We start from the raw sequence: 26,443 nt of genomic DNA, 5'->3' as shown, positions 1-26,443 counted from the left end.
ATGTACCAAAGCTGAGTCCCTGGCAGTCTCTCTCTCTCTCTCTCTCTCTCTCTCTCTCTCTCTCTCTCTCTCTCTGTCTCTCTCTCTCTCTCTCTCTCTCTCTCTCTCTCTGTCTCTCTCTCTCTCTCTCTCTCTCTCTCTCTCTCTCTCTCTCTGTGTCCCTCTCCCTCCCTCTCTTTCTCTTTTCTGTCCATTAAAGCCTAAAAGACGACAAAAAGTCCTAAAAAACATGACAGATATGCTATTTATTTACCATTCCTAGAGAATAGTTATCACATGGTCTGTTGGTGCAAAAGGCATGTCGATCTATGTTTAGAGTCAGTAAATAGTGACTTTGTCCCCTCATGTAGTCTGTGAGCTCAAAATGGTGAATGACGGTAGCTGTCATCTGAATTCTGTGATCATGTTGGAAGACCTGATGCAAAGTTTGCTTTCACAATATTCATGCATACTGATAAACCTGAGCTGAATCTGATGAGAAGTGACCAATCAGATTCTGCCATTTGTGCTTATATGGGTATTTCAGATCTTTCACAGTGAGTTATTTTGAGGTCTACTTCATTTCAGATTCAAAAAGCTACTTCAAAGCTTCCATTATGATTGTTAAGATATGCTAGTTGGAGGAGAACAAGGAAATGAGTAATATCTAATCATCAGACCAGATAGATTCCCACGCTTTCTTGTGGTTCCAGCTGTGGTCTCTGTGGGACCATCCCCCACAGTCTTTACTACGTCATTGCGGTTTGTCAACTGATCCTGAGTTACAAGGGTCAGGATTTTTAAATTTCCTAAACCACTCTCAGTATTTTAATATATTCTAACAAATTAATATGTTTTAGCTGTCAAGTTGTGAGACAGAACAAACCAAAATCCCACCATCTCTGAGACTGCCATTACATCATTTAATTTGAATTATTTGTATGATGGTTACTCTCTTTTCTACTTTTTACTCTACTACTACTACTTCAATAGATATTTAGTTGTGTTACTGATTGATTCAGGTCATGACTTAGTGGAAAGTAGTATAGTAGTTGTATATTTAGTGGAAAGTAGTAGTAGTGGAAAGAATTTTCCATTTTGTGTTACAACTATGCATAGCAACTGTTGTCTGCAGGTTGAAATCCAGATGTTACAATGGAATTCTGTGAGTGACTGAGCTGGAGGCAGGCAGCGTTTTGGAGGCAGCTTACATCAGCAACCACCTCTTACCATTGCACTTCATTTTACTGTTTGCGTAGATATTTTAGAGTTAATTTTATAGTTAGTTCTGTTTTTAGTTTATAGTATTCAGTAGTTTAGTTAGCGATTTTAGGCAGTTGTTGGGTTTCAGACTAGCTTCAGCTTATAAAAATGGGTCAACGCTGTTGCTTTCTGGGCTGCAAAAATACCACCGGATTGCTCAACTGACCCCCCCCCCGGCACCGCTGCCACCCACCACACCCAAGTTGATAATTTCACGTTCTAGAGGCATTTTTTTTTTTTTTTTTTTTTTTTTTATTTCATGGATAGCGGAAATTAACCCACAACTCTGGGGTTTGTTACTCTTGAATCTTTTGCTTTTTTACCTTATGGAAAGTAAAAACATGAATGTAATTAATGCCACACTTTGGATTTACTTAAGTTGTCTTTTTAGTGTATATTAACATTACTTAAATAACTGTTTATAATTGTTTGTATCTGTACTTTCAGGAATCTGCTGTATGTGAACCCTCAGAGTCTCAATTTCGCCAATCGCCAAGGCTCTGCCCGCAACATCACAGTCAAAGTGCAATTCATGAATGGAGAGGACCCAAACAACGCAATGCCGGTATGCCATGAAGATAAGTTCTAAGATAAAAGAGAACAAATTTTATTTTTGAATTTATCTTTACTCTGCTCTGCTATCTTAGTTATATTTGTAGTTATGTTGACAGCTAATGACTTTTACCCTCTGATAGTAAAGTGATTGGTATTGGTATTTGCTAAGTCTGTGTTTGGATAGTAAAGCCGTGCATGCTGCTGTACTGTATATGTAGCTCATTCTAACGTGACCATCTGACAAACAAACATTTTTTCTAATAATCCATTAGGTGATATTTGGAAAGTCAAGCTGTGCAGATTTTTCCAAAGAAGCGTATACTGCTGTGGTGTACCACAACAGGTAAGTTTTTTTAAATTTGATGGGTTATGGTGGGAATAGTATTTATAGAGTACTGCTGGTAACCCATGGATGGGATGGTGATGAACCATCAGTAAAAGTAAACTATTCCAAATATTCAAAGATTTTGAACTTAAACTTCAAAACAGTCCTTTAATATATCATTACAATGTTGTTTATGTGATGCCCTCGCTTGGCAATGTCATATTAACTGTAAGATCTCAAACTAATTGATATACACTTATATTGTTTCCATGATTGGTGGATTGAAAATTGAATTCTCAAAAATATTCTTCTATTTAACTGCTCTTACACTTCCATTACCCTCCCTATGATGGCATTCATTAAAGAATAGGTTGAGTCAAACTTCTGGGTGGTGTCCTTGGTGCAAGTTGATCTCATCTATATAAGAGCTGAAGAGTCTCTAATATTTTATCACCACTATTAGGTGATTTTTATGACATACAGCGGTTTGTCATTTGTCATCCAGGGATACACCTTCAAGGCTGAAATTAATCAGTCTGTGAGTAAGATCTGCTGCATTATTGGCATAGTAACTATGACTATATTGCAGCAGGTCTTAATCTAGCCCCTAGAAGTGCTTATGGGTAATGGTCAATTACAGTCTGTGTTTCACTCATAAATGACACAATATTGCTATTGTCAAAACCCATAAAGAAACATGTGGAGAAAGCCAAAAAAGAAAGCCATTCTCTTTTATAAGACATGTATTTTTTTTTAATCTGTAAAGTCCTTGACCTTTGTGTTTGTATCTGCTTTTGAGTTCAATGTAGTGTGCACAGCCAATAATCGTTATCTTTTCCCACTGTGATAAAAGTTGCTCCTGGTGCTGTTTGTCCTCGGGGATTTTTCTTTTCCTGATCCCAATGAGAAATGAGGGCCTTTCTTTGACCTTTTCAAGCAGTGTTGGTCATTTCTAGCCTTAAGGTGATCCTAGTGGGTGTGTTAAATGGCCGGTTGTATTTGTGGGTTGTTTGTTTCTGGACATTGGCCTACAGACAAAATTTCCATCTCAGGGACTATTCAGATGAAGTGAATTTGATGTGTTATGTCATTTTTTTTCTTTTTTTTTGGTTTAGATCATTTCACTTTCCAATATGAGCCCCTACTCTGTCTTGAGACAAAGATTTCCAAGTTATAAATGGAATAAGCAGGAAATAGAATTATGAAGGTTTGACAACTGATTTGCATATTTATACATGCATGGGAGAAGATGAACTAATATTCAAGTCTGTATCTCGAATGCAACCCTCTAGTTATATCTTAAAGCATGGGGCAAGTCATTCTCAACAGTCCAGAGTGAGTCTTTTTATTTTATAATAGACAAAAACATGTCCTGTGGAGTGCACACGGTTGGTGAGGAGACATTGACCACAGAGGCAATCAGTAGAGAAAAGCAGCTGCTATATAGTGTGTTCAGACAATGGGAAATCTAGAATCACTCTGGATGTGACTAAAACTCTAAGGTTTAAGTGGAATGACCTTGAGATTATAGCCTGAGCCACATGACTTAACCTGTATACTTAGTTCAGAAACTGCTTGTAAAACTTGTTGAATAGTTTTAATTATTGTTACTAATTGCTTTGAACAGATCCCCTGACTTTCACGATGAGATCAAGATCAAGCTGCCTGCCTCCCTGTCAGACCACCACCACATTCTTTTTACCTTTTACCATGTCAGTTGCCAGCAGAAGCAGAACACACCGCTGGAGACCCCTGTTGGATACACGGTAGGTAACAGTCACAGTATGAAAGAGAGAGAGAGAAGCAACTAACAAGTGAGCTGAAGACAGAGGTGGAGGTTTGATTTTGGCTGTTTCACAGCAGTTTTGCTATCTTCAAATCACAAATAAACATGCACACACAGGCGAAATGGAGGTGTTATTCTTTCCCTGTGTGCCGGTGCTCAGCCTGCCTGCCTTTGTGTAGCTCAGACAGACCAGATTTTCAGACAGAGAGATGGAGAGAGCAAACTTTTTTAGTAAATTGTTATAGTTTCAGCCTTGCACTGTGATGGGCTGCATACTGCTGCACAAACACTGACGCCCGGAAACATCCTGACACAGCAAAGCACTAAGAAAGTAAGAAAATACAAGCGGTCAGGGTCTCTCGACAGATTGGGACACACACTTCTAGAGTTATTTTTTTTTCTTTAAACAAATTGCCTATTAAACCTTTTAAAAATACCACTGTGAATTTAGATAATGTACTAAATGAAAAATACTGTTATTCTATGTATATCTTTTTTTTGTTTTTGTCCTCTGTGTCTCTTTTGATCTGTTTTCTTCTCCCTCTGTTTGTAGTGGATTCCCATGCTTCAAAATGGCCGTCTGCGGACAGGACATTTCTGTCTGCCTGTATCTCTGGAAAAACCACCGCAATCCTACTCTGTTCTCTCACCTGATGTAAGAATTTTTTTAAAGTATGCAAATGTTTTTAAGAATGAATAAGTTAATTAAAGTATACAAGTATTATTACCTCTGCCATGGGAATTATGTTTTCATTTGGGTGAGGTTGTTTGTCAGTTGGATAACTACCGGCCTTGCAAGTAGTAAGGAAGAGCCCACTGCATTTTGGAGTGCCTTTCTATTTTATTATGATATATTTACTGCATAATAAAGAATTTACTAAAGATGCATTTGAAAGGGACAGTTATGATGTTTTTGTCCAAATTTGCAGTTCTTGCTTTACAAGATCATCAGCAATGTTTTGTGTGTAGTAATTTGATGTAGAATAGTGTTCTGCAGACAACATAAGTGTTTAGCAGGGTTTTATGAGTATGTCTTTGATAAATATGTTATTCTGCAGCATGATGTCAGGGAGTCCCAGAGTGCCCTTTGTAATGTATATTTAAAAAAGTAACATGGTCAATACTAACCTCTTTGTTTTGTTGGAACAGCCTTTATTTTTTTAATTTCAGCACAATGTCAGACTTTTACACACAGGGAACCTTTGTTCATATTCACTGCCAGTGCTGCAGAGATTTACTTGGGTATTATTGTACTTCAGGTTCCTCTCCCTGGGATGAAATGGGTGGACAACCATCGAGGTGTGTTTAATGTGGAAGTGGTCGCTGTTTCAACCATTCACACGCAGGTAACAGTACTCTATTCAGTAGTTTTACTAAAATGTTTTGGGCAATTTATGGGATTAATTTTCATCACCTGTTGTTGTTATTGTTGTTGTTACTAGTAGGTGTAGTTATTGTTTTTACTTATTATTGCAATATCTGTTGTCATAGAATCATTTTGCACGTAAGTTACCGCTTAAAATCACTGCAAGAAGAAACAAACACAGTAATTCCTTCTTAGCACCAGTTCATCAGTGGTTGAAGCTTGCCTTGCCAGTAATTTACTGGGGCCTACTCCATCTCTGTGTCGGTTGTGGTTTGGAGGGCTTGACTGCGGTCCCTAGGAGCCTAACTGGGACTAATGTGCTCATAAATCACTGCTCCTGGCGTAGATATTAGACTTGTTGGATTCTACTGCATTCTTGTAGTAAAGTTTGTTTTATGGTCTTACTTTGGTGAGCCAACTTAACAGAGTAGACCCAAGCTTACTCTTGTTGTTGATGCCACCCTTTTCTCCTTCCTCTTTTTGGACTTTTTAAACAGTTATGTTTTAATTTTTTACTTGCATCTTTATCAACTCTTCCCATTTGTTCTTGCACCACCATTATCTTTCTATATACCTTTCCTGTATTGTCTTGCATTTGTTTTGCCAATGTATTTTACACTCTCTCCTTTCCTTTGTAAACCCCCTGCCTATACCTCTCCAGGACCAGTACCTGGATAAGTTCTTTGCCTTGGTACATGCTCTGGATGAGCACATGTTCCCCGTCAGGATAGGAGACATGCGCATCATGGAGAACAACCTGGAGGCTGAGCTCAAGTCCAGCATTGCAGCACTCAACTCTTCTCAGCTGGAACCAGTAGTTCGATTCCTTCACCTTTTACTCGACAAGTTGGTTTTGCTTGTAGTGCGGCCACCAGTCATTGCTGGTCAGATAGGTATGAGATTGTATTACACTTGCCATCCGTGCCACTTCAAGTTGTAGATGTGAATTTTCTTTTATTTATGGAGATGATGCAAAGATGTGTGAAGTGATCTCCTGCTTTAAAATGAAATAAGCAATGAAAAAAAAGAAAATGTAATGTAATAATTACGCCTGAGATTCAGCTGGATAGATGACAGCATGGGACAACTTACCCTCTCATCGTTAAATTCAGAGTTCAGCTCGTATTCATTTTTTTAAAGCCCATTGTATTCTGCACAGTAACACTGGGACAGGTCTTTTTTTAAAATAATAAACAGCATTATGCCTAAAACATTATATTGTTATCACACAATTAAGTGTGTGAATTACAACAGGCAGACGTCATGGTTTTAAAAAAAAAAAAACATTGCCGTTCTATTTGTGTATACAGTTTTTGGCAGACATAGAAAGGGTTTAAATAAGAAATGTCCCTTTGTGTAATCTTGTTTTTGGATATTTTATTCTATGTTAATTAACTCTGCATTTTTGCATGTCTGTCTCTGTGTGTGTGTTTTCAGTGAATCTGGGCCAAGCAGCCTTCGAGGTCATGGCATCCATAGCAAACCGACTTCACAAATACCTGGACACCAGCCAAGACATGCATGGCCGCAACGGCTTGCTGTCCTCTTACATCCACTACGTCTTCCGCTTGCCCAGCACTGACCCCAACTCACCCTCTCCAGGTATTTTACTGTCAACACAGTGAGTTACCTCATATTTTCTTTATTCTATGTCTATTTTTCTATTTTTCCCTTTTATGTTAACCTCAACCAACCTCCAGCTCACCTTCACTGGATGTCTATTATCAACCTACCTGCCATAATTTTGCTTCTTCTATTTCTTTTTTCTTTTCCTTTTTTCCTCCCACATCTGTTTTGTCTTCTGCCCGCCCAACACAGACCCCAACTCATCCTTAACAGGTAGCTATGGCCCACTGCTGTACATCTTAATCTTTGTGCAGTTGTCCTTTCCTCTAATATTAAAATTACATGTACTTCTTAATTTAATTTCCATTTCAAGCATTTGATGTGTTTTACAAAATTTCCAGCAGTTGCCTGTATAAGCTAATAAAATATCCACTGCCAAACGCACTAATTGTTAATCATAAATATGCTTATGAACTACTTACCCATGTGTTTAACACATGCAAGATGAAGATTTGTGTTTGGGTACATCGTCTTTGATAATAGGTGGAGTTGGTACAAGTTCAAATGTGGTATTGGGAGCAGAGTTGTTGCTATTGTGCCAGTCGACTTGCAGTGGCTTAGTACTAGTAATTATTCCTATGACATCCTAGTTGTCCCATTTTCCTTCCTCTGTGTGTTGTCCCAGGCCCGGGAGGGTTGGGAGGTTCGGTTCACTATGCCACCATGGCTCGCTCAGTTGTTCGACCAGCCAGCCTCAACCTCAACCGCTCCCGCAGCCTTAGCAACAGCAACCCTGACATATCCGGTACACCCACCTCTCCAGACGATGAGGTCCGCTCCATTATTGGCAGCAAGGTAAGGTCACCAAACAATGGTTCCAGTGAGCCTTAGCTTGTTTTATCTGAGTAGGTTTAGAGTGTAGTTGATGTTCTGGGAAGACAACAAAAAAAGAACAAACTTCAGCCTTAAAATGTTACATGTTAGCAGGGATAGATATTCATGTTATATTAAACACTACTGCAATACTTGGCTTGTCTACATTGCACATGAATGTCAGACTTAAATATTTAACAGTGCTATACTCCAGATGCTCTCATTGATTTGTGATCTATTTGAGACATGCTCGTGCAAGCTGACTGTACTGAATCTATGGTTCTTAACACACTGCAGAGGCTTTCCATGCGCACAGTGACCCAGGGGACTATTTTATCAACATGTAAACTCTATAGCCATTGTGTAAACACAAGATTGGACATCTTATCTCCCTAACCGCTGTAACAGCACCCTGACACACACACAATCACATATGCAACACAATGCTCAGTGTGTTCAGGTTGTGACAGACATTAGAGACAATTAGTTTATGGTCACATCAGAAAGCAGGTGCTGTCAGGAAGATACCGTAGCACATTGTTTCCATAGTCATAGATCATTCGAAGACATTAAGAATTGCTCAGTCTTGTCAGTCTCTACTGTTTCTTTTGTTTTGTTTTTATTTTTTGTTTCCTTTGATTTGTACGTTGCTGTGTATTTTGTCTTGTATAATTTGATTTCCCACCTCAAACATTTTTATTTAACTAAAAGGCCCCAAGCAGTGACTGAATGCGGCCCCTTGTTTGATGAATGTTGGCTTTGCTGCTAATACTTAACTAAACCTCTCTTTTCTTGTCTCTGAGGGAGGGGAAGTTATTTCTTAGACAAAGAGAGAAAGGGAGAGAGAAAACCTATGTGCTTTGCTCCTCTGTGGTGATGATTTGGATTTTTTCATTTACTGACAGCTAACCTTTTTTTTGGTCCTTTGACATCTTCCAGCAGTCCTGACCTCTGAATCACTTTAACCTGTCAATATTCCTTCCCTCCTCCTTCCCCCGTGCTGCTCGCTCATTCCCTTGCTTCCTGTCTGCCTTGTGTCCTTTGACCTTGGCATACCTAGGGCTTAGACCGCTCCAACTCGTGGGTGCACACCATGGGCTGTAAGAGTGCCCCCTGGGGATCCAGCCCTGGGTCCGCTCCAGAAACCATGCAGGTGGTTTTATGAATACCCCGTCCTCCACTTTGCCTCACTTCAAAAACAACTCACCTTCTTCACCTTGAAGGGATACTGGGAAGTTCGAAGTTTTGGTTTATTTGTGTACTTTGGCAGTGTTACTGAAAGAAATAGGAAAGTTGAAGCAATCCGTTTCCTTCCTAGTGAGTATTTTAGGTTTACAATTTTATGTGCTGTTGTAATGATCACATTTTACATTTACAGACTCAGACTATCATAAAGGTACTTCCAGACATTCAGAAGCTACTTCAAGACTTCCAGACATCAGACACAAATCTGATCAGTAATTACTGCAAACTAGACATGTCTAAACCATATGTAACTTGACTAGTGTAACACAAAAACCAAAACTTCAGAATGTTACAGTATTCTGGTAAACTTTAAATCGCAACACTCCCATGATCCCATACATGGGAGTCACAGCCGCCTCCATGACCCCCTCATGCTAGAGTCGCAGGTGTCATCCCTCCTTACTTACCACATCTAACACCTCCCTTTTTCTCAGTACTTTCTTAAAGCAACACACAGTCTAAATCCAAATATTTTAGTCGTAGTTATTCATGGCAGTAATTTCTTGGACGTTGTAGGACCTTTCTCTCTGTCAAGCTTGGCTGCTGTTTTGGGTTCAAAGTAAAGTTATTGCTGAACTCAAAACCAAGTCATACTGTGATCTTTATGTGTGTATATATCACAGATGGTTGTTAAGAATAGTAGAGAAAAAGAGTAGTGGTAGAAATCATCTTCATTAGCAGAGTACATTTTTTTGCATTCATTTTGATTCCATCTATTGTTTCCTTTTTCCTTAGTGCTTCTTGCACAGTCTCTTCACTATCTCTGCTTTAATTTCATAGTCTCCACTCAGTTACCATCCCTGCATGACTTTTTACTAACACTGCATAGCATTCACTTTGTCACTGGAGCATGGTGTATCTGTTAGAGTGAGTGAGTGTGTGTCTGTCTACATGTGTGATGTCTGTGTCATCTTCATGTGATGGGTGATGTCATATCATTTTAAGTTGTCATGACATAAGCTTACGCTGGTCACTAATTTATACAACCAATAATATGAATATCAAGAAATCATGATAAACTTAATTCTACATATTGTCATAAATCATAAAGTAACAGCTAGATATACAATATACAATTGTGCCTACCTTGACAGAGCACGTACTTTATCAGCACTTCACAACACAATCTTTAAGCAATGACTGTAACATCAAGCAAAATAAACCAATACATTGTCTTCCCTTAATCTCATGGCCCTTTTTGCAACCATTTTGCATCTCTCCTTCAATGCTACCAATGTATCTGATTGTTTTAGATTGTGGGCACAACACTTTCAGTATTTTGACCCTGCCCTGCATCTAATTGTTTTATGTTTTCATGTGTGACAAGTTTGTGCAAGAGATCACAAAAGTGTGTAGTGTGCATGTATGGGTGTATGTGACCCAGCAGAGAAAAACGGTGCAACTCCACGCTCCCGTTACTCCTCCACTAACCTTGTTGTCACCGTTCCATTCATCCCACCCATAGGCCATGGAGCGCTGTGGCAATCGCATGTCTTCGCACACTGAGAGCGCCAGTTTCTTGCAAACTTTAACAGGACGGTTGCCCACAAAAAAGGTAGAGCCACTTGCACTGGGGGAGGAGCCAACCCCGCCCACCTCTTTACTCGCCTCCTCACCTGTCTTGTCAGTGGATGTGTGCTTCTGGATTGATTGATGTTGTATTTGGTGGTTGTGGAGTCTTGTTGAATGCTGAATGTCACCAACCTGCCTCTTGTTCTGAATGTATCAAGGAGTTTTTGATGTGACATGAATGTTAGTTGCATTCTGGCTAATGCTGTCTGGCTAACTTAGTCTGGGAAGTCTCCTTTCATTGCAGTATTTTCACTCAGGCATTGAGTGTATGTATATTAGGTTTTCATTTAAGAAGGTACACAGCTTGCCCTCCAATCAGTTTACTATGACCCAAAAAGAGATTTTGTAGAGAAATACTGTATGTACATTCATTCAGTACATGTGGTCAGTTAGGTAGCTATCAGGATCCAATCTGCTGTTAAGCTGAATAATATTAAAGATGTAGTTTCCTTGAAAATCTTAAACACAAGGTCTATTTACTCACTCTTTTCAGCAGAGTTTCAAAGTGCAATTCACAGTTTTCCTTTACTCAGTTTTGTATACTGAGCAGTTGTCAATACTGATTACTTTAAAAAGTAGAAGTAGAAATTATGATTCTAGTAAGTACAGCCATAAAATCTAGAAAAGATTAACAAAATGTGTGCTGGCAGCACTTCAGTAATGTATGCTGACAAGATTAAGGAAGACTTGCTAGGCTCTGGACATGAGTCAGTGTGTTAGCCAGATTGTGTTGGATGTTGGTTTTGTATAAAAACGCACACTAAATAAATGCGAGTTATTGATGCATATTACTTAAAAGAAATGAAGAACAAGAAATTCTTCTCTCCATGCAAAAAACCTCTCCATGCACACAAAAATGTTTTTAAACCCTCTGTGCCATTATCAGAAATTACAGTATGGAATACTATAATTTGCATGGTGATAAAAGTGCATTTTTCATCATTTCTTAAAAGTAAAAAATGTTGTGCACAAGTGTAAATTATCTTTTTTAAACTTTTACTGTATTTGTTTGGAGTGTTTGGAGTTGACAACCCTTACTGTAATGTACATTTTTCTGTTAAATCTCAGTTTGTCTTTAATCAAGTTAATTTTCAGTGTTGGGGGGCACCGGAGCTCTACGACACCATATTATTCTCTCACTTAAAGAATGTTAGAATTGTTTGTTAACTAAACCCACTTGAATTTTACTTCATTGTATACCCCCCCCCAATATACCAGACCTAGGTACATTTTAATCTAAGCTTGAGAGTGATATTTCTCCTGGTGCCTCACGTTCTCTCTGTCTGGCTCTGTCGCCTCTCTTTGTCTGTCCCTCTCCACTTTTTGGTCTGTGGTTTCTACATTCTTGTTCTACTCAGCTCTTCCATGAGGAGTTGGCCCTCCAGTGGGTGGTGAGCAGTGGAAGCGTCCGGGAAGGAGCTCTACAGCAAGCCTGGTTTTTCTTTGAACTCATGGTAGGAAACAGCATTCTTACACCTAAGAACAGCTTTGACATCACAGTGCAGTGCTTTTTTCCATGACAGTATCTTGTCTGCCACCTTTACCACAGGTGAAGAGCATTATCCATCACCTGTACTTTACTGACCGCTTAGAGTCACCCAGGAAGAACCGTTTCCCAGAACGCTTCATGGATGACATTACAGCCCTGGTCAGCACCATCGCTGGCGACATTGTGTCTCGCTTCCAGAAGGTAAGAAACTGCTTGGTAAAGTATTTCATGGTGTTACAGGGTGACAGCGGGGAGCCTATTTGTGGACTAGTATTGTGGTGTAGAGACTAAGTGCCTACAAAAGAAGACAGTGAATTTTACACATTAGTATTTTCAAAGTTAAAACAGTTTGTGCTGTAACTGAAATTTTTTCTCATGCTTAATTATGAGAATGCTATTTGTTTGTTTCATTCACTTTTTCTTGCTAACTTTGGAAACTTTTTAGTGAGTGTGTTATCTCATCCAATCAGGACCTAGAGTTGGTGGAGAGACTAAACACTAGTCTGGCCTTTTTCCTCAACGATTTGCTGTCAGTCATGGATCGAGGCTTTGTCTTCACCCTAATCAGAGCATACTGGAAACAGGTAAATACCTTTTTTTAGCTTTACAAAAAGTTCATACACTTCAGGTGTCCTCACAGTCTGCATTTTAAGTATTTCTTTTAAAAATATTCATTAATGTGTGTTCTTTCCTCTCTTCAGGTCTCCACAAAGCTTTACGCTCTGCAGAACCCAACGTTGGAGTCTTTAAGGCTTGATTTCTTGAGAATTGTTTGCAGCCATGAACATTATGTCACCCTCAACCTGCCCTGCAGTCTGCTCACCCCGCCTGCCTCACCTTCACCGTCTGTGTCTTCAGCAACTTCGCAGGTCAGATAAAAAGTTTGGCTGGGAAATTGAAGCGTCTGCGTCATGGATTATTTACATTTACAACTTTACATCTTAGCAAATTTTAAGCAAATATAATCAAGTTCCATCAAAATATTTGTAGAGTGTCTTTCCCCTACTCCTTGCCATAATAGATTCTCTCAAACTTACAGAAGATAGATAAAAGACTCAATATCTGTTTAATTTACGGCCAAAATAATCAGGTAGAATTTTAGCAGCAGTTTTGATTTTGTTTTCTCTTCTTTCCTGTAGAGCTCTGGGTTCTCCACACATGTGCAGGACCAAAAGATAGCCAACATGTTTGAGCTGTCTGTCCCCTTCAGAGAGCAACACTATCTGGCGGGACTGGTACTGTCAGAACTGTCCGTAATACTGGACCCAGAAAATGAGGGGTTAGTACTGTGGATGCACGCTTTCTACATGTAGGATCAGAGTGTTATTGTCTGATTTAGGACCCAAATCACGGTTGAGTTTCAGGACAAATAACAAGTCCTCACATGTCATTTTCATGGATGGGTGTCATTGTCTGTGTATGTGCGTGCAGCCAATAAGCTGTCAAGTGTTGTTGAGAGAGTAAAGTGATATTTTCAGGTTGGAGCCTCGGTAATCTGTTGGCGAGAGATAAGCCTGTTCCAGCATCTGCGTGACTGTAGGCTCTCTTACCCATTTGTGCTTTTCACTCTCGAAATGAAATACTGTGTCTTTTTGTTTGTCTTTCCTTTTGGTTTTTACTTCTTTCCCATTGTTTCACCGTAGGATGTTTGGCCTACATAAAAAAGTGGTGAGTGTCGTTCATAACCTCCTGTCCAGCCATGATTCTGATCCACGCTACGCTGATCCTGAGGTCAAGGCCCGAGTCGCCATGCTTTACCTGCCTCTTATTGGCATTGTCATGGAAACTCTACCACAGCTCCACGACTTTACAGGTAAAGATGAAAAGCTACTTTGAACATTTTGTCAGCTTTATTTTCGTTGTTGCACTCAAACTGTCAAAAGTGTCTTTTTGTTATATCCTGCTTTTCTCTTTCTACTCTTCAATCTGCAGCACCCACATCACATTTCACTTGATTTGAACAGTTGAGAATTGGGCATGCAGCATTGTGGCACTGATTGCAAATTGGCAGACTTCAGTTTCTCTCCTGTAATAATGAGGCTGGTTAAGACATAATGTGCTAAAATCCCATATGACCTAAAGTGACACTGACCTTCAGTAGCATATGTTTTGGAGCTCAAAAGGGTATCGTTTGACCCACTGACCTGGACATCATGTACTAGCTGATCTCTGACCTCAGTTAGTCCCTCTGACATTGCCTCTCTCAACACCCATTGCTCTCTCATGAACCTGTGCTCCCCAGACTCTGAGCTTGTATTTAAATGAACATTCATCAATCTTTGTTAGCAGTAGTTCCAGAGCCATTTAAGCTCATCTTATAGAGTTTGGTGAATAACATGTGCCCTGTTTTGTGAGACTTGTTGTACTTTGACTTTTTAGAAATAAAAAAATTAAACCATTCCATCCCATTCACAAACTGGTTCGTATTTACAATGAATGTAACCTCATTTAGAGAACACAGAGGCTGCACAAACAGCAGGTATTGTAATGTTTCCAATAGCGGTGGGATAAGTCGATAGAGATTTTGATCCTTATTCTTTTTCTTTACTAGATCTACATAATGAGTTCAATTCCTCGTGTTCCAGTATCACATCCAGTACAAATTTCCTTATTCTTTTATAGTCTCTAATCCAGTGGTTAATTTTTTTTTTGCTCTCTTTCTTGTAATAGTAGAGTCCCATAACCAGTGGGGTCGGCCAGGCGGTCCCCAAGGGGCAGCCATGGGCAACAGTGGAGAGGACGCAGAAGGGGAGGGTAACAGCCTGATCAGCCAGACTGTTGCCATGGCGATAGCAGGCACCTCCACCACCTCCCCAATGTCTCGACCGAGCAGCTTCTTGCTCAACTCGCAGGCAAGTCCCTGTTTCTGACAATAATCTGTAATTAATGGAACACTCTCACCACTATGTGTTGTTACAGAATCTTAAACAAACATGAGGCTGTTGATTCTAATCATAACTCTTTTGTGTTCTCCTTGTCCCACTGTTTTCTTTCCTCTCTGATGCTTCCTCCCGGTCCATCCTTCCAGGCGAGTCGTCAGCACGGCAGCTTCTCGGCCGAGTCAAGTCGCAGTCTGCTCATCTGTCTGCTGTGGGTGCTGAAGAATGCTGATGAGCTGGTGTTACAGAAGTGGTTCACAGACCTGTCGGTGTCACAGCTCAACCGCCTACTGGATCTTCTCTACCTCTGCGTCTCCTGCTTTGAGTACAAGGTAAAAAAAAAAGAAAAAAAGAAAATAGATAAAAAATAGACACTAATTCACTAACTGAAAAGATAATGATTGATCTTTCTCTTGTTATGTTTATCTTCACATTTGGTTTAGATTTTCTAAATCCTGTGTGGATAAGTTTTACACTACCCTCACCTATACAGAAACATAACCTCTGCAGTTAATATGCTGTGGCTTCCAATTGTGGTGATAAATTAAAGGCAGACATCTTTCTGCTTTCTATGCTGCTATCGATTCCTTTCTGTGTATTTCAAAGTGTTTCTGCTGCTGCTATTTATTTGCTCGTTGCTTTTTTGCGCTTGCACGTTTTACTGCTAACCTGCTTTGCTTGCTGACTGCCATGCTGCATATAACTTCCCCACTGTCTCTTCTGTTCGTCTACTCACCCTCTGCCTCATGGATACAAGGCCCATGTTGTGTTCACCATGCAGGGGAAGAAGGCCTTTGAACGAATGAACAGCCTGACCTTTAAGAAGTCCAAAGACATGAAGGCCAAGCTGGAGGAGGCCATACTGGGCAGCATTGGGGCCAGGCAGGAGATGGTGCGCCGCAGCCGAGGACAGCTAGGTGGGGCCACATGTTTTTGGTGCATGCTCACGCATCTTGGGAGCAGACGCAGATACGAGTAGAAATACATATAAACAAATGCAAAGCAACAAGAAATTAGAAACTCATACAACTGTACCATTTGAGTACTGTATATGTAGCTGCAGCCATTCAGCCAAAGTTGGTCACATTTTACTGCCTACACACACTTCTTCACCTCCCACAAAAAAGGTGAATAATCCCTTCTCCAACATTTAGAGCGGAGTCCATCTGGCAGTGCTTTTGGCAGTCAGGAAAATCTTCGTTGGAGGAAGGACATGACCCACTGGAGACAAAACAGCGAAAAGATGGACAAGTATGCGCTTTCTAGCACTCAGTCCACTTTTCTTAATTCCTTCTTTACTTTAAATGTGTTTGAAAATGTCCATTCCCACTTGAACTCCCACTTTCAGTACCACGTTTGTTTTTTTCCATTTTTATAAGCAGAATCAGTCATTTAGAAAATAATCCTTCGTGTTCATTTTATACTGCAATTCTGATTCCAAAAAAGTTAGGGTGCTGTCTAAATTTGCTAGTCCTTTTTGACTTATACTCATGAAAATAGTACGACAGTATAACATGAAGATAATATATTTAATGTTTCTTTTCAACTTGTATATTATGTATATTGTGAATCTGAAGCTAGCAGCATGTTTCTGTTTTTATTTATGTTTTACACAGCGTCACAGCTTTTTTGGATTCTGAGTTGTATTTTCAAGTGTCAAATGATCATCCTTTTTTCATTAACGTAAATATAAGCCATCACAAACTTTGACAAAGGCCATTCAGTGGTCATTTTTATTACTGTCTTGCTGGATTTACGTAGGAAAGGTGATTAAAAGTGTTAGAACTCCTGTGTTTGCCCCACAGATATCTATGTTGCATGCTCTCTTTACAAAAGTCACAGCTCTGTAGATTTTGCTCCTTGAGTTGTGTTTATTTTGTCAAATGACAGCAAAAGGTACGGCGCTGTGCTTTTAGTTTTGGTTTGAAACTTTATTTTTCTCTCTCTGCTCTTTTGTAAATGTAGCTCCCACCTTTGTTTTCTGTTAATTTCCATTTGTTCTCTCACGTTGCTGTGTGTTTATATAGGAGTCACAGATCAGTCAGGTACTGTATGGTCCACATTTGCTGTGTGCTCCTTTGAATTCCCTGCTGCTTTAGTCCCTTATTTATGGTGTATTCACATGCTTGTGAGCAATTAGACAGTTGGAATGGACACAAAATAAACTTGTTTATATTAGATCCCCCCCCCCCCATTAATTCGGCTTTGAGCAAGTTACAATTTGCCAATTAAAGTTATTTTGGGTGATCCATGTTAATCATTTTAGACCCCAATGCACCCTTTTTATTATTGATTTCTTCTCCATTTTGACTTTCTAAGCTCATATATGCACATGAATGCACTGACAGAGACCTCCCTGATCCTGGTTCTGACCCTTGAATCCCCCATCCTGTCAGCCCTTCTGTCCTGGTAACAGTGTCTGTCTCAGGGTTGGTAGTGGTTGCAGTGGATCTGTTTTGCTTTTTAACCAGTGTGCTTCTTGTCTTGGGGTTCTGACTTGTGCGTCTCCCTGGTTGCATCTGCAGCAAAGAGCAAGACAAATGTAGCAAATAGCTCTTGTATGTCATCGATTGTACTTTTGAAATTTATAGTTCATTACAACTGCATTACATCTAAAAACTAGCCATGCTGTAGTTTCATGTGCTCAAACGTAGCAGTTTTGCGACATGTAGATTTGTAACATTTAGCCCCTAGTGTCCCACCAGGTATGGGCTCAATAGCTGTTCACTTACTTAATAATGAAGAACAGACAAACCGCTTTCCAGACTTGTGCTGCTGGTTTATGAATTTATCGTATTTAAATTAAGTTTATGAAAAACAATAAAATTGAGTTTCTCCTCGGCACATGCCTTTTTCTTCCTGACAACGGATTCCTGTAATGTTCATTATGAATATTGACTTGCATGATGTGGTGACTGGAAGCTCATTCAACCATCAAGCTTACATTATCAACAGTGCATTTTGGGGAGAGGTTATCATTTTGTGACGGTGTTCTCTGTTTTCTTGATTGCAGGACCAGAGCAGAGTTGGAACATGAAGCACTCATTGATGGCAACCTTGCAACGGAGGCCAACATAATTATTCTCGATACATTGGAGATCATTGTACAGGTACGAACGTCAACAGAACTTTCTACATGTACCCATGTGCCAAAAAATACTGCATCCGGTTATGTAGTCTAAAACCTAACCATACGTAAACCCAGATGTGCACGTGTCCCTTTTTCTTCAGACGGTATCAGTGACAGAGTCGAAGGAGAGTATCCTGGGTGGAGTGCTGAAGGTGTTGCTCCACAGCATGGCCTGCAACCAGAGCGCCCTCTACCTCCAACACTGTTTTGCCACACAGAGGGCATTGGTGTCTAAGGTTAGATTACTGGACTTGTATGAAATCCTTACCATCTTTCAGGACTTTATATTTGCATTGTGGCAGTTTGGTTGTATTTCTCTCTCCCTGTGTAGTTTCCTGAACTGCTGTTCGAGGAGGAAACGGAGCAATGTGCTGATCTGTGTCTGCGACTGTTGAGGAGCTGCAGCAGCAGCATAAGCACCATCAGGTCCCACGCCAGCGCCTCCCTCTACCTCCTCATGAGGCAAAACTTTGAGATCGGCAATGTGAGCACAACTGGTTAACAAAACCAAAATGTTTTCTAACTTGACAGACAGCAATCATGTAACTTTCATAGAGCTTTCAAGCTATTGCCTTGACCACAAACCTTTCCTCTCTGTCTGGTTGCACTTTTAGAACTTTGCAAGAGTGAAGATGCAAGTGACCATGTCTCTTTCTTCGCTGGTGGGAACGTCTCAGAATTTTAACGAGGAGTTTCTACGTCGCTCTTTAAAGACCATCCTCACCTATGCAGAGGAGGACCTGGAGCTGAGGGAGACCACGTTCCCAGACCAGGTACTGATTGATCCTCGTCCAATCATCGCCCGTCACATTGTGAGAGGACTGTTGACTGACTGTCAACTAAGTACTGAAGATTGACTTTTACTTAGGAAAATGGTAACGTAAGGTCACAATTCTTTTTTTTCCAGGTCCAGGATCTTGTTTTTAATCTGCACATGATCCTGTCCGACACAGTCAAGATGAAGGAGCACCAGGAAGACCCTGAGATGCTGATAGATCTCATGTACAGGTACAGAAAACATGCAGAATCAAGCAAAGACCTTTCCAGGGCTTACAAATGTATTTTTACACTTTGATCGTCATTATCTTTCTGTTCGTGTGCTTTCATGTGATGTATCTGTGTCTCTGCTTTCGTGTCCGTCTCCAGGATTGCAAAAGGCTACCAGACATCGCCAGACCTGCGGCTGACGTGGCTTCAGAACATGGCTGGAAAACACTCAGAGAGGAACAACCACGCAGAGGCTGCTCAGTGTCTGGTGCACAGTGCCGCTCTGGTCGCAGAATACCTGAGCATGCTGGAGGACCGCAAGTATCTGCCTGTGGGCTGTGTCACCTTCCAGGTAACGAGAGCAGTTTGTGGATGCACTTGTCTGTCTTTTTGTCAGTAGAAATGTCTGCTCACGTGTTTGCTTGTATTGTTGGTCTTGTATTTGTGTACGTACGCAGAATATTTCCTCCAACGTGCTAGAGGAATCAGCAGTCTCTGATGACGTGGTTTCACCAGATGAGGAGGGAATTTGCTCAGGGAAATACTTCACGGAAATTGGCCTTGTGGGGCTCCTGGAGCAGGCCGCTGCCTCCTTCTCCATGGTGAGAGGTGGAGATGGGTGATTGCATGGATGGATGTTGACAAGCAATGCCAAGGATGTAGACAGGAACAAGTGGCTTACTCTATCTCTCACCAAACAAATGAAGACATTATTTTATAAGACATAGTACTACCAGAACATGTAGAAATAAGAGAACTGTTTTAATCCATAACCTTTTATTGGATCTCTTAACAAAGAGACATTACATAGGATGTAGGCAGATGTTTGTTTAACTTTTCCAATGATCCTAATTCAGGACTTTAAAAGTCTCTGAAAATCGCTAAATTTAGGCTGAGGTATTTGTATTTTTGAATGAGTGAATGTAACAGACTAACATTTGTCTCGTTCTCACTTTCAGGCGGGCATGTATGAAGCAGTAAATGAAGTGTACAAGGTACTGATCCCTATCCACGAAGCCAACAGGGACGCAAAGAAGCTGGCCACCATTCATGGTAAACTTCAGGAAGCCTTTGGCAAAATTGTACATCAGGTAAATACACACATACACACACACACACACACAAACACACAGTTAGAAAGTATTTTTACCTTAGTGTGAGCCTGATTTTTATTTCACTTCCACTCTCAGTCTCTTGTAATAAAAGATCACATCTGGGTTACATCACATTATAGATGTTCCTGTGTAAAGTCAGTAATATGTGTCAAGCATGGCAGGTTCACTCAGTGTGAACTCCCCAAAAACCTCACAGACACATGAGTGTTTTGCTCCGGCGGACTTTTGTCTCACATCTGTCGATACTGGGTTGGGCTACAGAGAGCAAAGTTTTTCATCTACAGTGCCTCAGAATACTTTTCATTCTTCACAGCTTTGGCACAAGTGAAGCAGCAAAAACACCAAACACAACTGGAAATATTATGGAAATGTAGTCATGCTGTCTAGCTTTCATACAGACACAGCTTTGCATGGTTCTGTTATTTGGCATTTTAATTTCAGTGTATTTATTTATGTATACTTGCATGCTTTATTATTTTTGTGGAGTATGAAACAAAGGATGCAGTGAGGTGTGGGAAGAGACTCCTGTTGTTTGACTCATAGCAACAACGCCAGTTTGCGGTTTGGGAAAGTTTACAGTCCTGGTGTGCAGAGCAACTGCTCTCACAAAGTCAGCACTTTTTTTGGCGACAAAATTACTCAGGATTAATTCGTAGAGTGTTTCTCGTATTTTTTTTATCAGAGGTCAGTTGCTCTGTTCTTCAGCTCCACAGACTGTAACAAGGATTAGTTTCAGAGTCCATCCTCCTTGCTGTGTAACATTGCTGTGTGTGTGAAGGCCACGCTATGTGTGTGGGGCGTGTATGTGTGTTGTCGTTCACTTGTCCTGTATTCTCTTTGTCACACAGAGTACTGGCTGGGAGGTAGGTGGCTAAACGGTTCCTGCTTGGCCCTGCTCATGTTGTTTATCTTTTAATGTTATTTTTATTTACTCTCATCTTTTCATTTGCGAGCCGTGGGCATTCAGGCGCCCTCTTTGCTTTGTTACATACATCCAATCCATTAACATCTGCAGACAATGTCAACTGTCTGCCTCCACTGGGGACACTTGCTGTATAAGCAGCAACACCGTCACCGTTCTCCTCTCTCCTCCCTCTTCTTAATGTGCAAGAAGAGCTTGTTGTTATAATGTGACAGTGTTGGCAGGCTGTGCATGGGAGCCACAGTGTGTGACACTAATGACAAACGTCTCAGTGAATGCATCACCTGCACAATCCGCACTCTCCCTGTCCTCATCTTCTGTCTGTCTGCCGGTGTGTTGGTCAGAACACGCTCATTGACCATCTGCTGTCACATTTCATCTCCATCCCATCTTCAACCACAGGGCTCGATTTCAGTGCACTGTTTCCACTCGAAGGGTGTCTGTTAGCCTCCCTGCGCTTGCCATTGGTCATTCTTTCCACACACCATTAAATGAGCCTTTTAAAACACAAGGTGTTGCAGACTGGCATCAGGTTGAAGCCGGAACCAAATTCCTGAGGCTGTCAGGTTTTTCTCCAAGAGGGTTCAACTCACAGTAATCTCAGGATTACTTGATTTATCCCTTTTGATTTAATTCGTGCTTATTCTTGGCCTTTCTTTTAATAGTTCAGACTAAATCGACCCCTGATATTTTTTTTTCATCCATTCTTTTATTAACAGTATTAACCTCTGAGTTTTCATGGTTTGTTGCATGAAATGGACAGAGCACTCCTTGTTCCTTTGGGAAATGCACTGAGAGTGCATGTTGTGCTTCTGAAGGTGGTTGGATCTTTGTTTTCTCACTTTGTCTTTTTTCTTCGTCCTTTGCATGGTCTTGATCCTCCACAATGAGTTTATGTTCTTCCTCAAAATCAATGGAGATATTTTTGCTGTTGTATGTTGGTTTGTGTTGTTTTTGAAATTCTCTGGAGGAACCCAATCCTCATTAAAATTTGTTCTGTTTTCTCCTTTTTGATTTCCCTGGTTGCCGACCCTTCCTTCCCACTTTACTTAATTGTGTCTTGTGGTAAGTTCCTTAGTTTTCAGGGTCTCTTAAAGCTCTGTTTACATTTCTTTTTTAATCAGCAGTTGCAGTAGAAATACAAGATGGGTTTCAAAGATTAGTCTCAAATCTGGCATTTACCAACAGGGTTTATTTAATTGTGTCTTACTGGAAGTGCAGCCCCACGCAGCTTATTCACAACTTCTTACATTCTCATGTTATACACACACATACACATGTATCAGACCTGCAGTGCTTTCTGACTTAAAGTCTGTCCTTTAATGTAAAGTCGTTTTCTGGATGGTCTGTGCAGAACAAAATGCTGAGACTCTGAATACGATGGCCAGTTTATTACCACTGAATTCTTCCTAAGATATCACAGGGTGGTTGGGTCCAGAAGTAGCTGTGGCCATTTTTGTTCTGCAGAGACTCCTCTCTGGATTTCCTTTCTTCCCCTTCTCTGCTCATGACTCTTGGCTGGTTTTTAGCAACCACTTCTGTTGCTTTGTGCTTCACTTAGTTTTCTCAGAAAAGGCAAACGCACACATAGAAAATATGTGCATGCAGACTGGGCAAAAAGAAGTCTGTTTATTATTCATTGGATAATATATCCAGTTTCTATTATAGTTAACAATGAGAATATTCTGCTAGTTGGTAAATTAGCATATTAAAAGAGGTTGTTGATCCTTTTTGATCTTTTTGTCTGTTACCCTGAGGCGAATCACTGCCCCTGCCAGTCTTCTTTATTCCTGTCTGTATCCAAACTATAGAACAAGCTCATTAAAACGTCTACAGTGGATGCAAATATGTGTGACTGAATGTGTGGTTGATAATCTGGAGATTGACGACCTTCTCTTGGCTGCTTTCTATCTGACGTGGGCTTACACAGACATTTTATTTCAGCCACTTACATACAGTTGTAGAACCACAGTGGACATAACATTACATTAAAGTCCGATCCATGTTAGTTGTACACTTGCATATTTCTGTGCAGGTGACGAAACCTTTTGACGAAACATTTTTAGCTATCATTTCTCTAAATGAACTACAAGCCTGTTACCCTTGTTATCTACACAGTCACACGTGCAGCTGAAGTCTGCTGTTTGGATGGACTTCCATTAGAGTATGATGCTAAAAAGGAGCCTTCACTGGGAGAGTTTAGGGTTCGCACTGAGTCTCAGTCTGGTGTCTGATTTGGATGGTGTCTTATTTGTTCAAAATGTTTATTGACAGTTTTTTGTCTTGATCAGAAATGAAAGTTTTAAAATTAATTGAATTCTTGTTCTTCCTCAGCGCTAACATTTATCTTCCTCTGCTCGCAGGATGGAAAGAGGATGTTTGGTACGTACTTCAGAGTTGGATTTTACGGTTCAAAATTTGGGGACCTGGATGAGCAAGAGTTTGTGTACAAAGAGCCTGCCATCACGAAGCTGGCAGAAATCTCTCACAGGCTCGAGGTAAATACCACCAACCTCCTGTGATACCGCGGATCTCAAGGTTCTTATCTCTTTGCTTTGTGTGCTTTGCGATTTCCGCTCAGAACTAATGAGGCTCCGTTCTGCTTTACTTCTCAGGGTTTCTATGGGGAGCGATTTGGAGAGGACCAGGTAGAAGTCATTAAGGACTCCAACCCAGTGGACAAGTGCAAGCTGGACCCAAATAAGGTCTGTGTTGGTCAGAGTCCAGTCTCACTTAGTCACATCGGTTATCTTTAACAGAGGAAACACAGTCTAAAAATCTGATTCTTTTCATTTCCGCAGGCCTTCATCCAGATCACATACGTGGAGCCGTACTTCGACACGTACGAGATGAAGGACCGCATCACTTACTTTGACAAGAACTACAACCTGCGGCGTTTCGTCTACTGCACGCCGTTCACCCTGGATGGACGGGCCCACGGGGACCTGCACGAACAGTTCAAACGAAAGACCATCCTCACCACCTCCCACGCTTTCCCTTACATCAAGACCCGCATCAACATCATCCACAAGGAGGAGGTGGGTGAACAGTTTACAACCAGTTCCCAGAAAACAACTGTCCTGAGACCTTTCTCATCCTGTTAAGCTTTTTTTTTCATCTAACAGGTTTTGTTTTCTCTGATTTTTCTGAGAACAAACCTTTTACCATTAAATTTTACCATTATTATTCAATTTTTCAACTTAGAGCATCTTATCTCCACTTGTTGAAGGATGATATTCTTAGCTGTTTTACTAAAACCACCGTCTTCGTCGTGGCTTTCCAGATTATATCCACGCCCATCGAGGTGGCAATCGAGGACATGCAAAAGAAGACCCAGGAGCTGGCCTTTGCCACCCACCAGGACCCTGCTGATGCAAAGATGTTGCAGATGGTCCTACAGGGATCAGTGGGCACAACTGTGAACCAGGTGAAGTTTGAAGATGTCTGCTATGTTTGATAGGATAGACATCTCTCAATCGGGTACATTGTGATTTAAAAGAAAAATAAAAGCACCAGCTTTATCTCTGTCTCTTACTCTCTTATTAGCACCTGAAGCAATTCAACCTTTTTGATAAAGTTTGATGTACTTGTGTAACCCACAAAGTTGACTGCACTTATTGTAAGTTGTTTTGGATAAAAGCGCCAGCTAAACGAATGTACTGTAATTTAATGGATAAGTTAAGGTCTAGATGGATAATAATATTACCTGTTTTCCTCAGGGTCCTTTGGAGGTGGCTCAGGTGTTCTTGTCAGAGATTCCCAGCGATCCAAAGCTTTACAGACACCACAATAAGCTACGGCTCTGCTTCAAAGACTTCACAAAGAGGTATGGACTGTGAATGAGGAATGGCGTCGTAGGCCTCTTTTTAGGGACAAATCGCGCAATACGGTAGCACATACTTATGAGAAAACTCTCTGAATTTCATAATTCACATCTTGAAATAATGAGGAAAATTGTCTTGTAATTTCGAGAAAATATTATTTTTTGTCATAAAAGTTATGTGATCAGTCAAACAGCTGCTGTTGCGCCTGGTAGCTGAACATACTCAACATGTCAATATGTCACGGACTTCTCTGCCAAAGGTGTGAGGATGCTTTGCGCAAGAATAAGAGCCTGATTGGTCCAGACCAGAAGGAGTATCAGAGGGAGCTGGAGAGGAACTACCACCGGCTGAAGGAGGCGCTGCAGCCCCTCATCAACAGAAAGATCCCTCAGCTTTATAAACCCGTGCTGCAGGTCAACTCACACAGGTAGGACGGAACAGGGCCACCATTTCTCTTCTGTTTTGTTTGTGTGTGTGAGAGAGTAGTTTAGTAGATAATATGTTTTGGATTTTAATTTTTTTTTTTCCTTCTGTAAAAATCACGCAGCAAACGGACAGCTTGACAAGGTAGTTTGGGACTTTCAGACTACGTTTTGTGATGCTGTTTTGTGTCCTGTGTTTGTATCCGTATGTGCGCTTCCCACTGGTCACCGAATTTCCGCTGAAATAAGGGCAGTGTTTAGCGCTGTATTCCACAAATACAGGGAAATGTTACAACAATGCAGTACATTTCTGAATTTTTAAAAAACATGAACATAAAAAGTAAACAATATTAGGAAATGAAGGGTAAAGAACATTATTTTAGTGAGTGTGTGCACACCCTAACATGACAGGGTAAAAATCCTGCAAGTTTTCATCAGGATGACAGTGGGAACCCTACATTTCTCTTCAGTTGTAGAGCATGTGTGGATCTTATGTTTTGGTTTCACAGACATGGGTAAAAATACAGTTTTAGTGCTCCCGGCCTTCACACAACCCGGGTTTCTTTTTAAATATGCAGAAATGAAAATAGCAGATCTGCCACATAAACCCCAAATCATTGGGTTTGAAGTCCAGTTCATCCCCCCACATCACTTTCCTATTCAATTCAAATCGGATCAACTTACCATCTGTGTAAATCAAATGTTTGTTTGTTTTTTCTTTTTCTGATTTCCAGAGATTCCTTCAGCAGAATGAGTCTTCGCAAGTTTGACATTTGAAGATGAAGAGAATACAGGCACGCACACACACACACCCACACATACACATAACAGAAATTGCAATATTAATTTATTCTTGAGTGTAAATAGCAACGTCTTCAGAGTCGGTCAGTGTTGGGGAGAGTGTGCTATAAGAAAGGCTGAACTTGTCGAAGCTTGGTACGTCATTCCAGTGTCTTAAGTTGTTTACAGGCAAACTGTTACACAATCAGAGGGACGAACAAGTGGATCTTAAAGGTTAAAGAGATGCCTTGGCTTTTAGAATTTTTTTCTTTTCTGGCCATTTGTTACACAAGGGATCAAGTCTTTATATTTGTCCCTATGCAATCATTAAAAAGAAAAAAAAAAAGCTTATGTCAGTTTTCAAC

At 40.6% G+C, this 26,443-nt stretch overlaps 1 protein-coding gene across 24 annotated transcripts in view; it reads left to right on the top strand.

The window, feature by feature from the left end:
- dock7 (dedicator of cytokinesis 7) overlaps nt 1-26,412 on the top strand; it is a 44,465-nt gene extending 18,053 nt beyond the window's left edge. The window contains exons 15-52 of one of the 24 annotated variants that reach the window (XM_046392903.1): nt 1,690-1,807; nt 2,070-2,140; nt 3,750-3,888; nt 4,462-4,563; nt 5,168-5,254; nt 5,936-6,167; nt 6,712-6,876; nt 7,093-7,113; nt 7,526-7,695; nt 8,774-8,866; nt 10,424-10,513; nt 11,889-11,984; nt 12,080-12,220; nt 12,490-12,603; nt 12,721-12,888; nt 13,159-13,298; nt 13,663-13,832; nt 14,693-14,871; nt 15,048-15,230; nt 15,656-15,815; nt 16,053-16,149; nt 16,926-16,943; nt 17,912-18,008; nt 18,130-18,264; nt 18,360-18,512; nt 18,643-18,801; nt 18,936-19,036; nt 19,175-19,367; nt 19,474-19,617; nt 19,975-20,106; nt 20,979-20,993; nt 23,425-23,550; nt 23,668-23,757; nt 23,854-24,090; nt 24,336-24,479; nt 24,772-24,878; nt 25,136-25,303; nt 26,033-26,412. In XM_046392903.1, coding sequence (XP_046248859.1) covers nt 1,690-1,807; nt 2,070-2,140; nt 3,750-3,888; nt 4,462-4,563; nt 5,168-5,254; nt 5,936-6,167; nt 6,712-6,876; nt 7,093-7,113; nt 7,526-7,695; nt 8,774-8,866; nt 10,424-10,513; nt 11,889-11,984; nt 12,080-12,220; nt 12,490-12,603; nt 12,721-12,888; nt 13,159-13,298; nt 13,663-13,832; nt 14,693-14,871; nt 15,048-15,230; nt 15,656-15,815; nt 16,053-16,149; nt 16,926-16,943; nt 17,912-18,008; nt 18,130-18,264; nt 18,360-18,512; nt 18,643-18,801; nt 18,936-19,036; nt 19,175-19,367; nt 19,474-19,617; nt 19,975-20,106; nt 20,979-20,993; nt 23,425-23,550; nt 23,668-23,757; nt 23,854-24,090; nt 24,336-24,479; nt 24,772-24,878; nt 25,136-25,303; nt 26,033-26,075 — 4,798 coding nt within the window. In that variant the 3' untranslated portion in view covers nt 26,076-26,412. Of the gene's footprint in view, nt 1-1,689; nt 1,808-2,069; nt 2,141-3,749; nt 3,889-4,461; nt 4,564-5,167; nt 5,255-5,935; nt 6,168-6,711; nt 6,877-7,092; nt 7,114-7,525; nt 7,696-8,773; nt 8,867-10,423; nt 10,514-11,888; nt 11,985-12,079; nt 12,221-12,489; nt 12,604-12,720; nt 12,889-13,158; nt 13,299-13,662; nt 13,833-14,689; nt 14,872-15,047; nt 15,231-15,655; nt 15,816-16,052; nt 16,150-16,925; nt 16,944-17,911; nt 18,009-18,129; nt 18,265-18,359; nt 18,513-18,642; nt 18,802-18,935; nt 19,037-19,174; nt 19,368-19,473; nt 19,618-19,974; nt 20,130-20,177; nt 20,957-20,978; nt 20,994-23,415; nt 23,551-23,667; nt 23,758-23,853; nt 24,091-24,335; nt 24,480-24,771; nt 24,879-25,135; nt 25,304-26,032 lie in introns of those variants that run through there. The other 23 variants (XM_046392910.1, XM_046392902.1, XM_046392913.1 and 20 more) reach the window with 23 other exon arrangements.
- The last annotated feature ends 31 nt before the right edge of the window (nt 26,413-26,443 follow it).

This window comes from Scatophagus argus, chromosome 6 (assembly GCF_020382885.2).
Source record: "Scatophagus argus isolate fScaArg1 chromosome 6, fScaArg1.pri, whole genome shotgun sequence".
NCBI classification, from domain to species: domain Eukaryota; kingdom Metazoa; phylum Chordata; class Actinopteri; family Scatophagidae; genus Scatophagus; species Scatophagus argus.
Note: the sequence above shows the minus strand (reverse complement) of the source record. Positions and strands in the feature narration are given on the sequence as shown.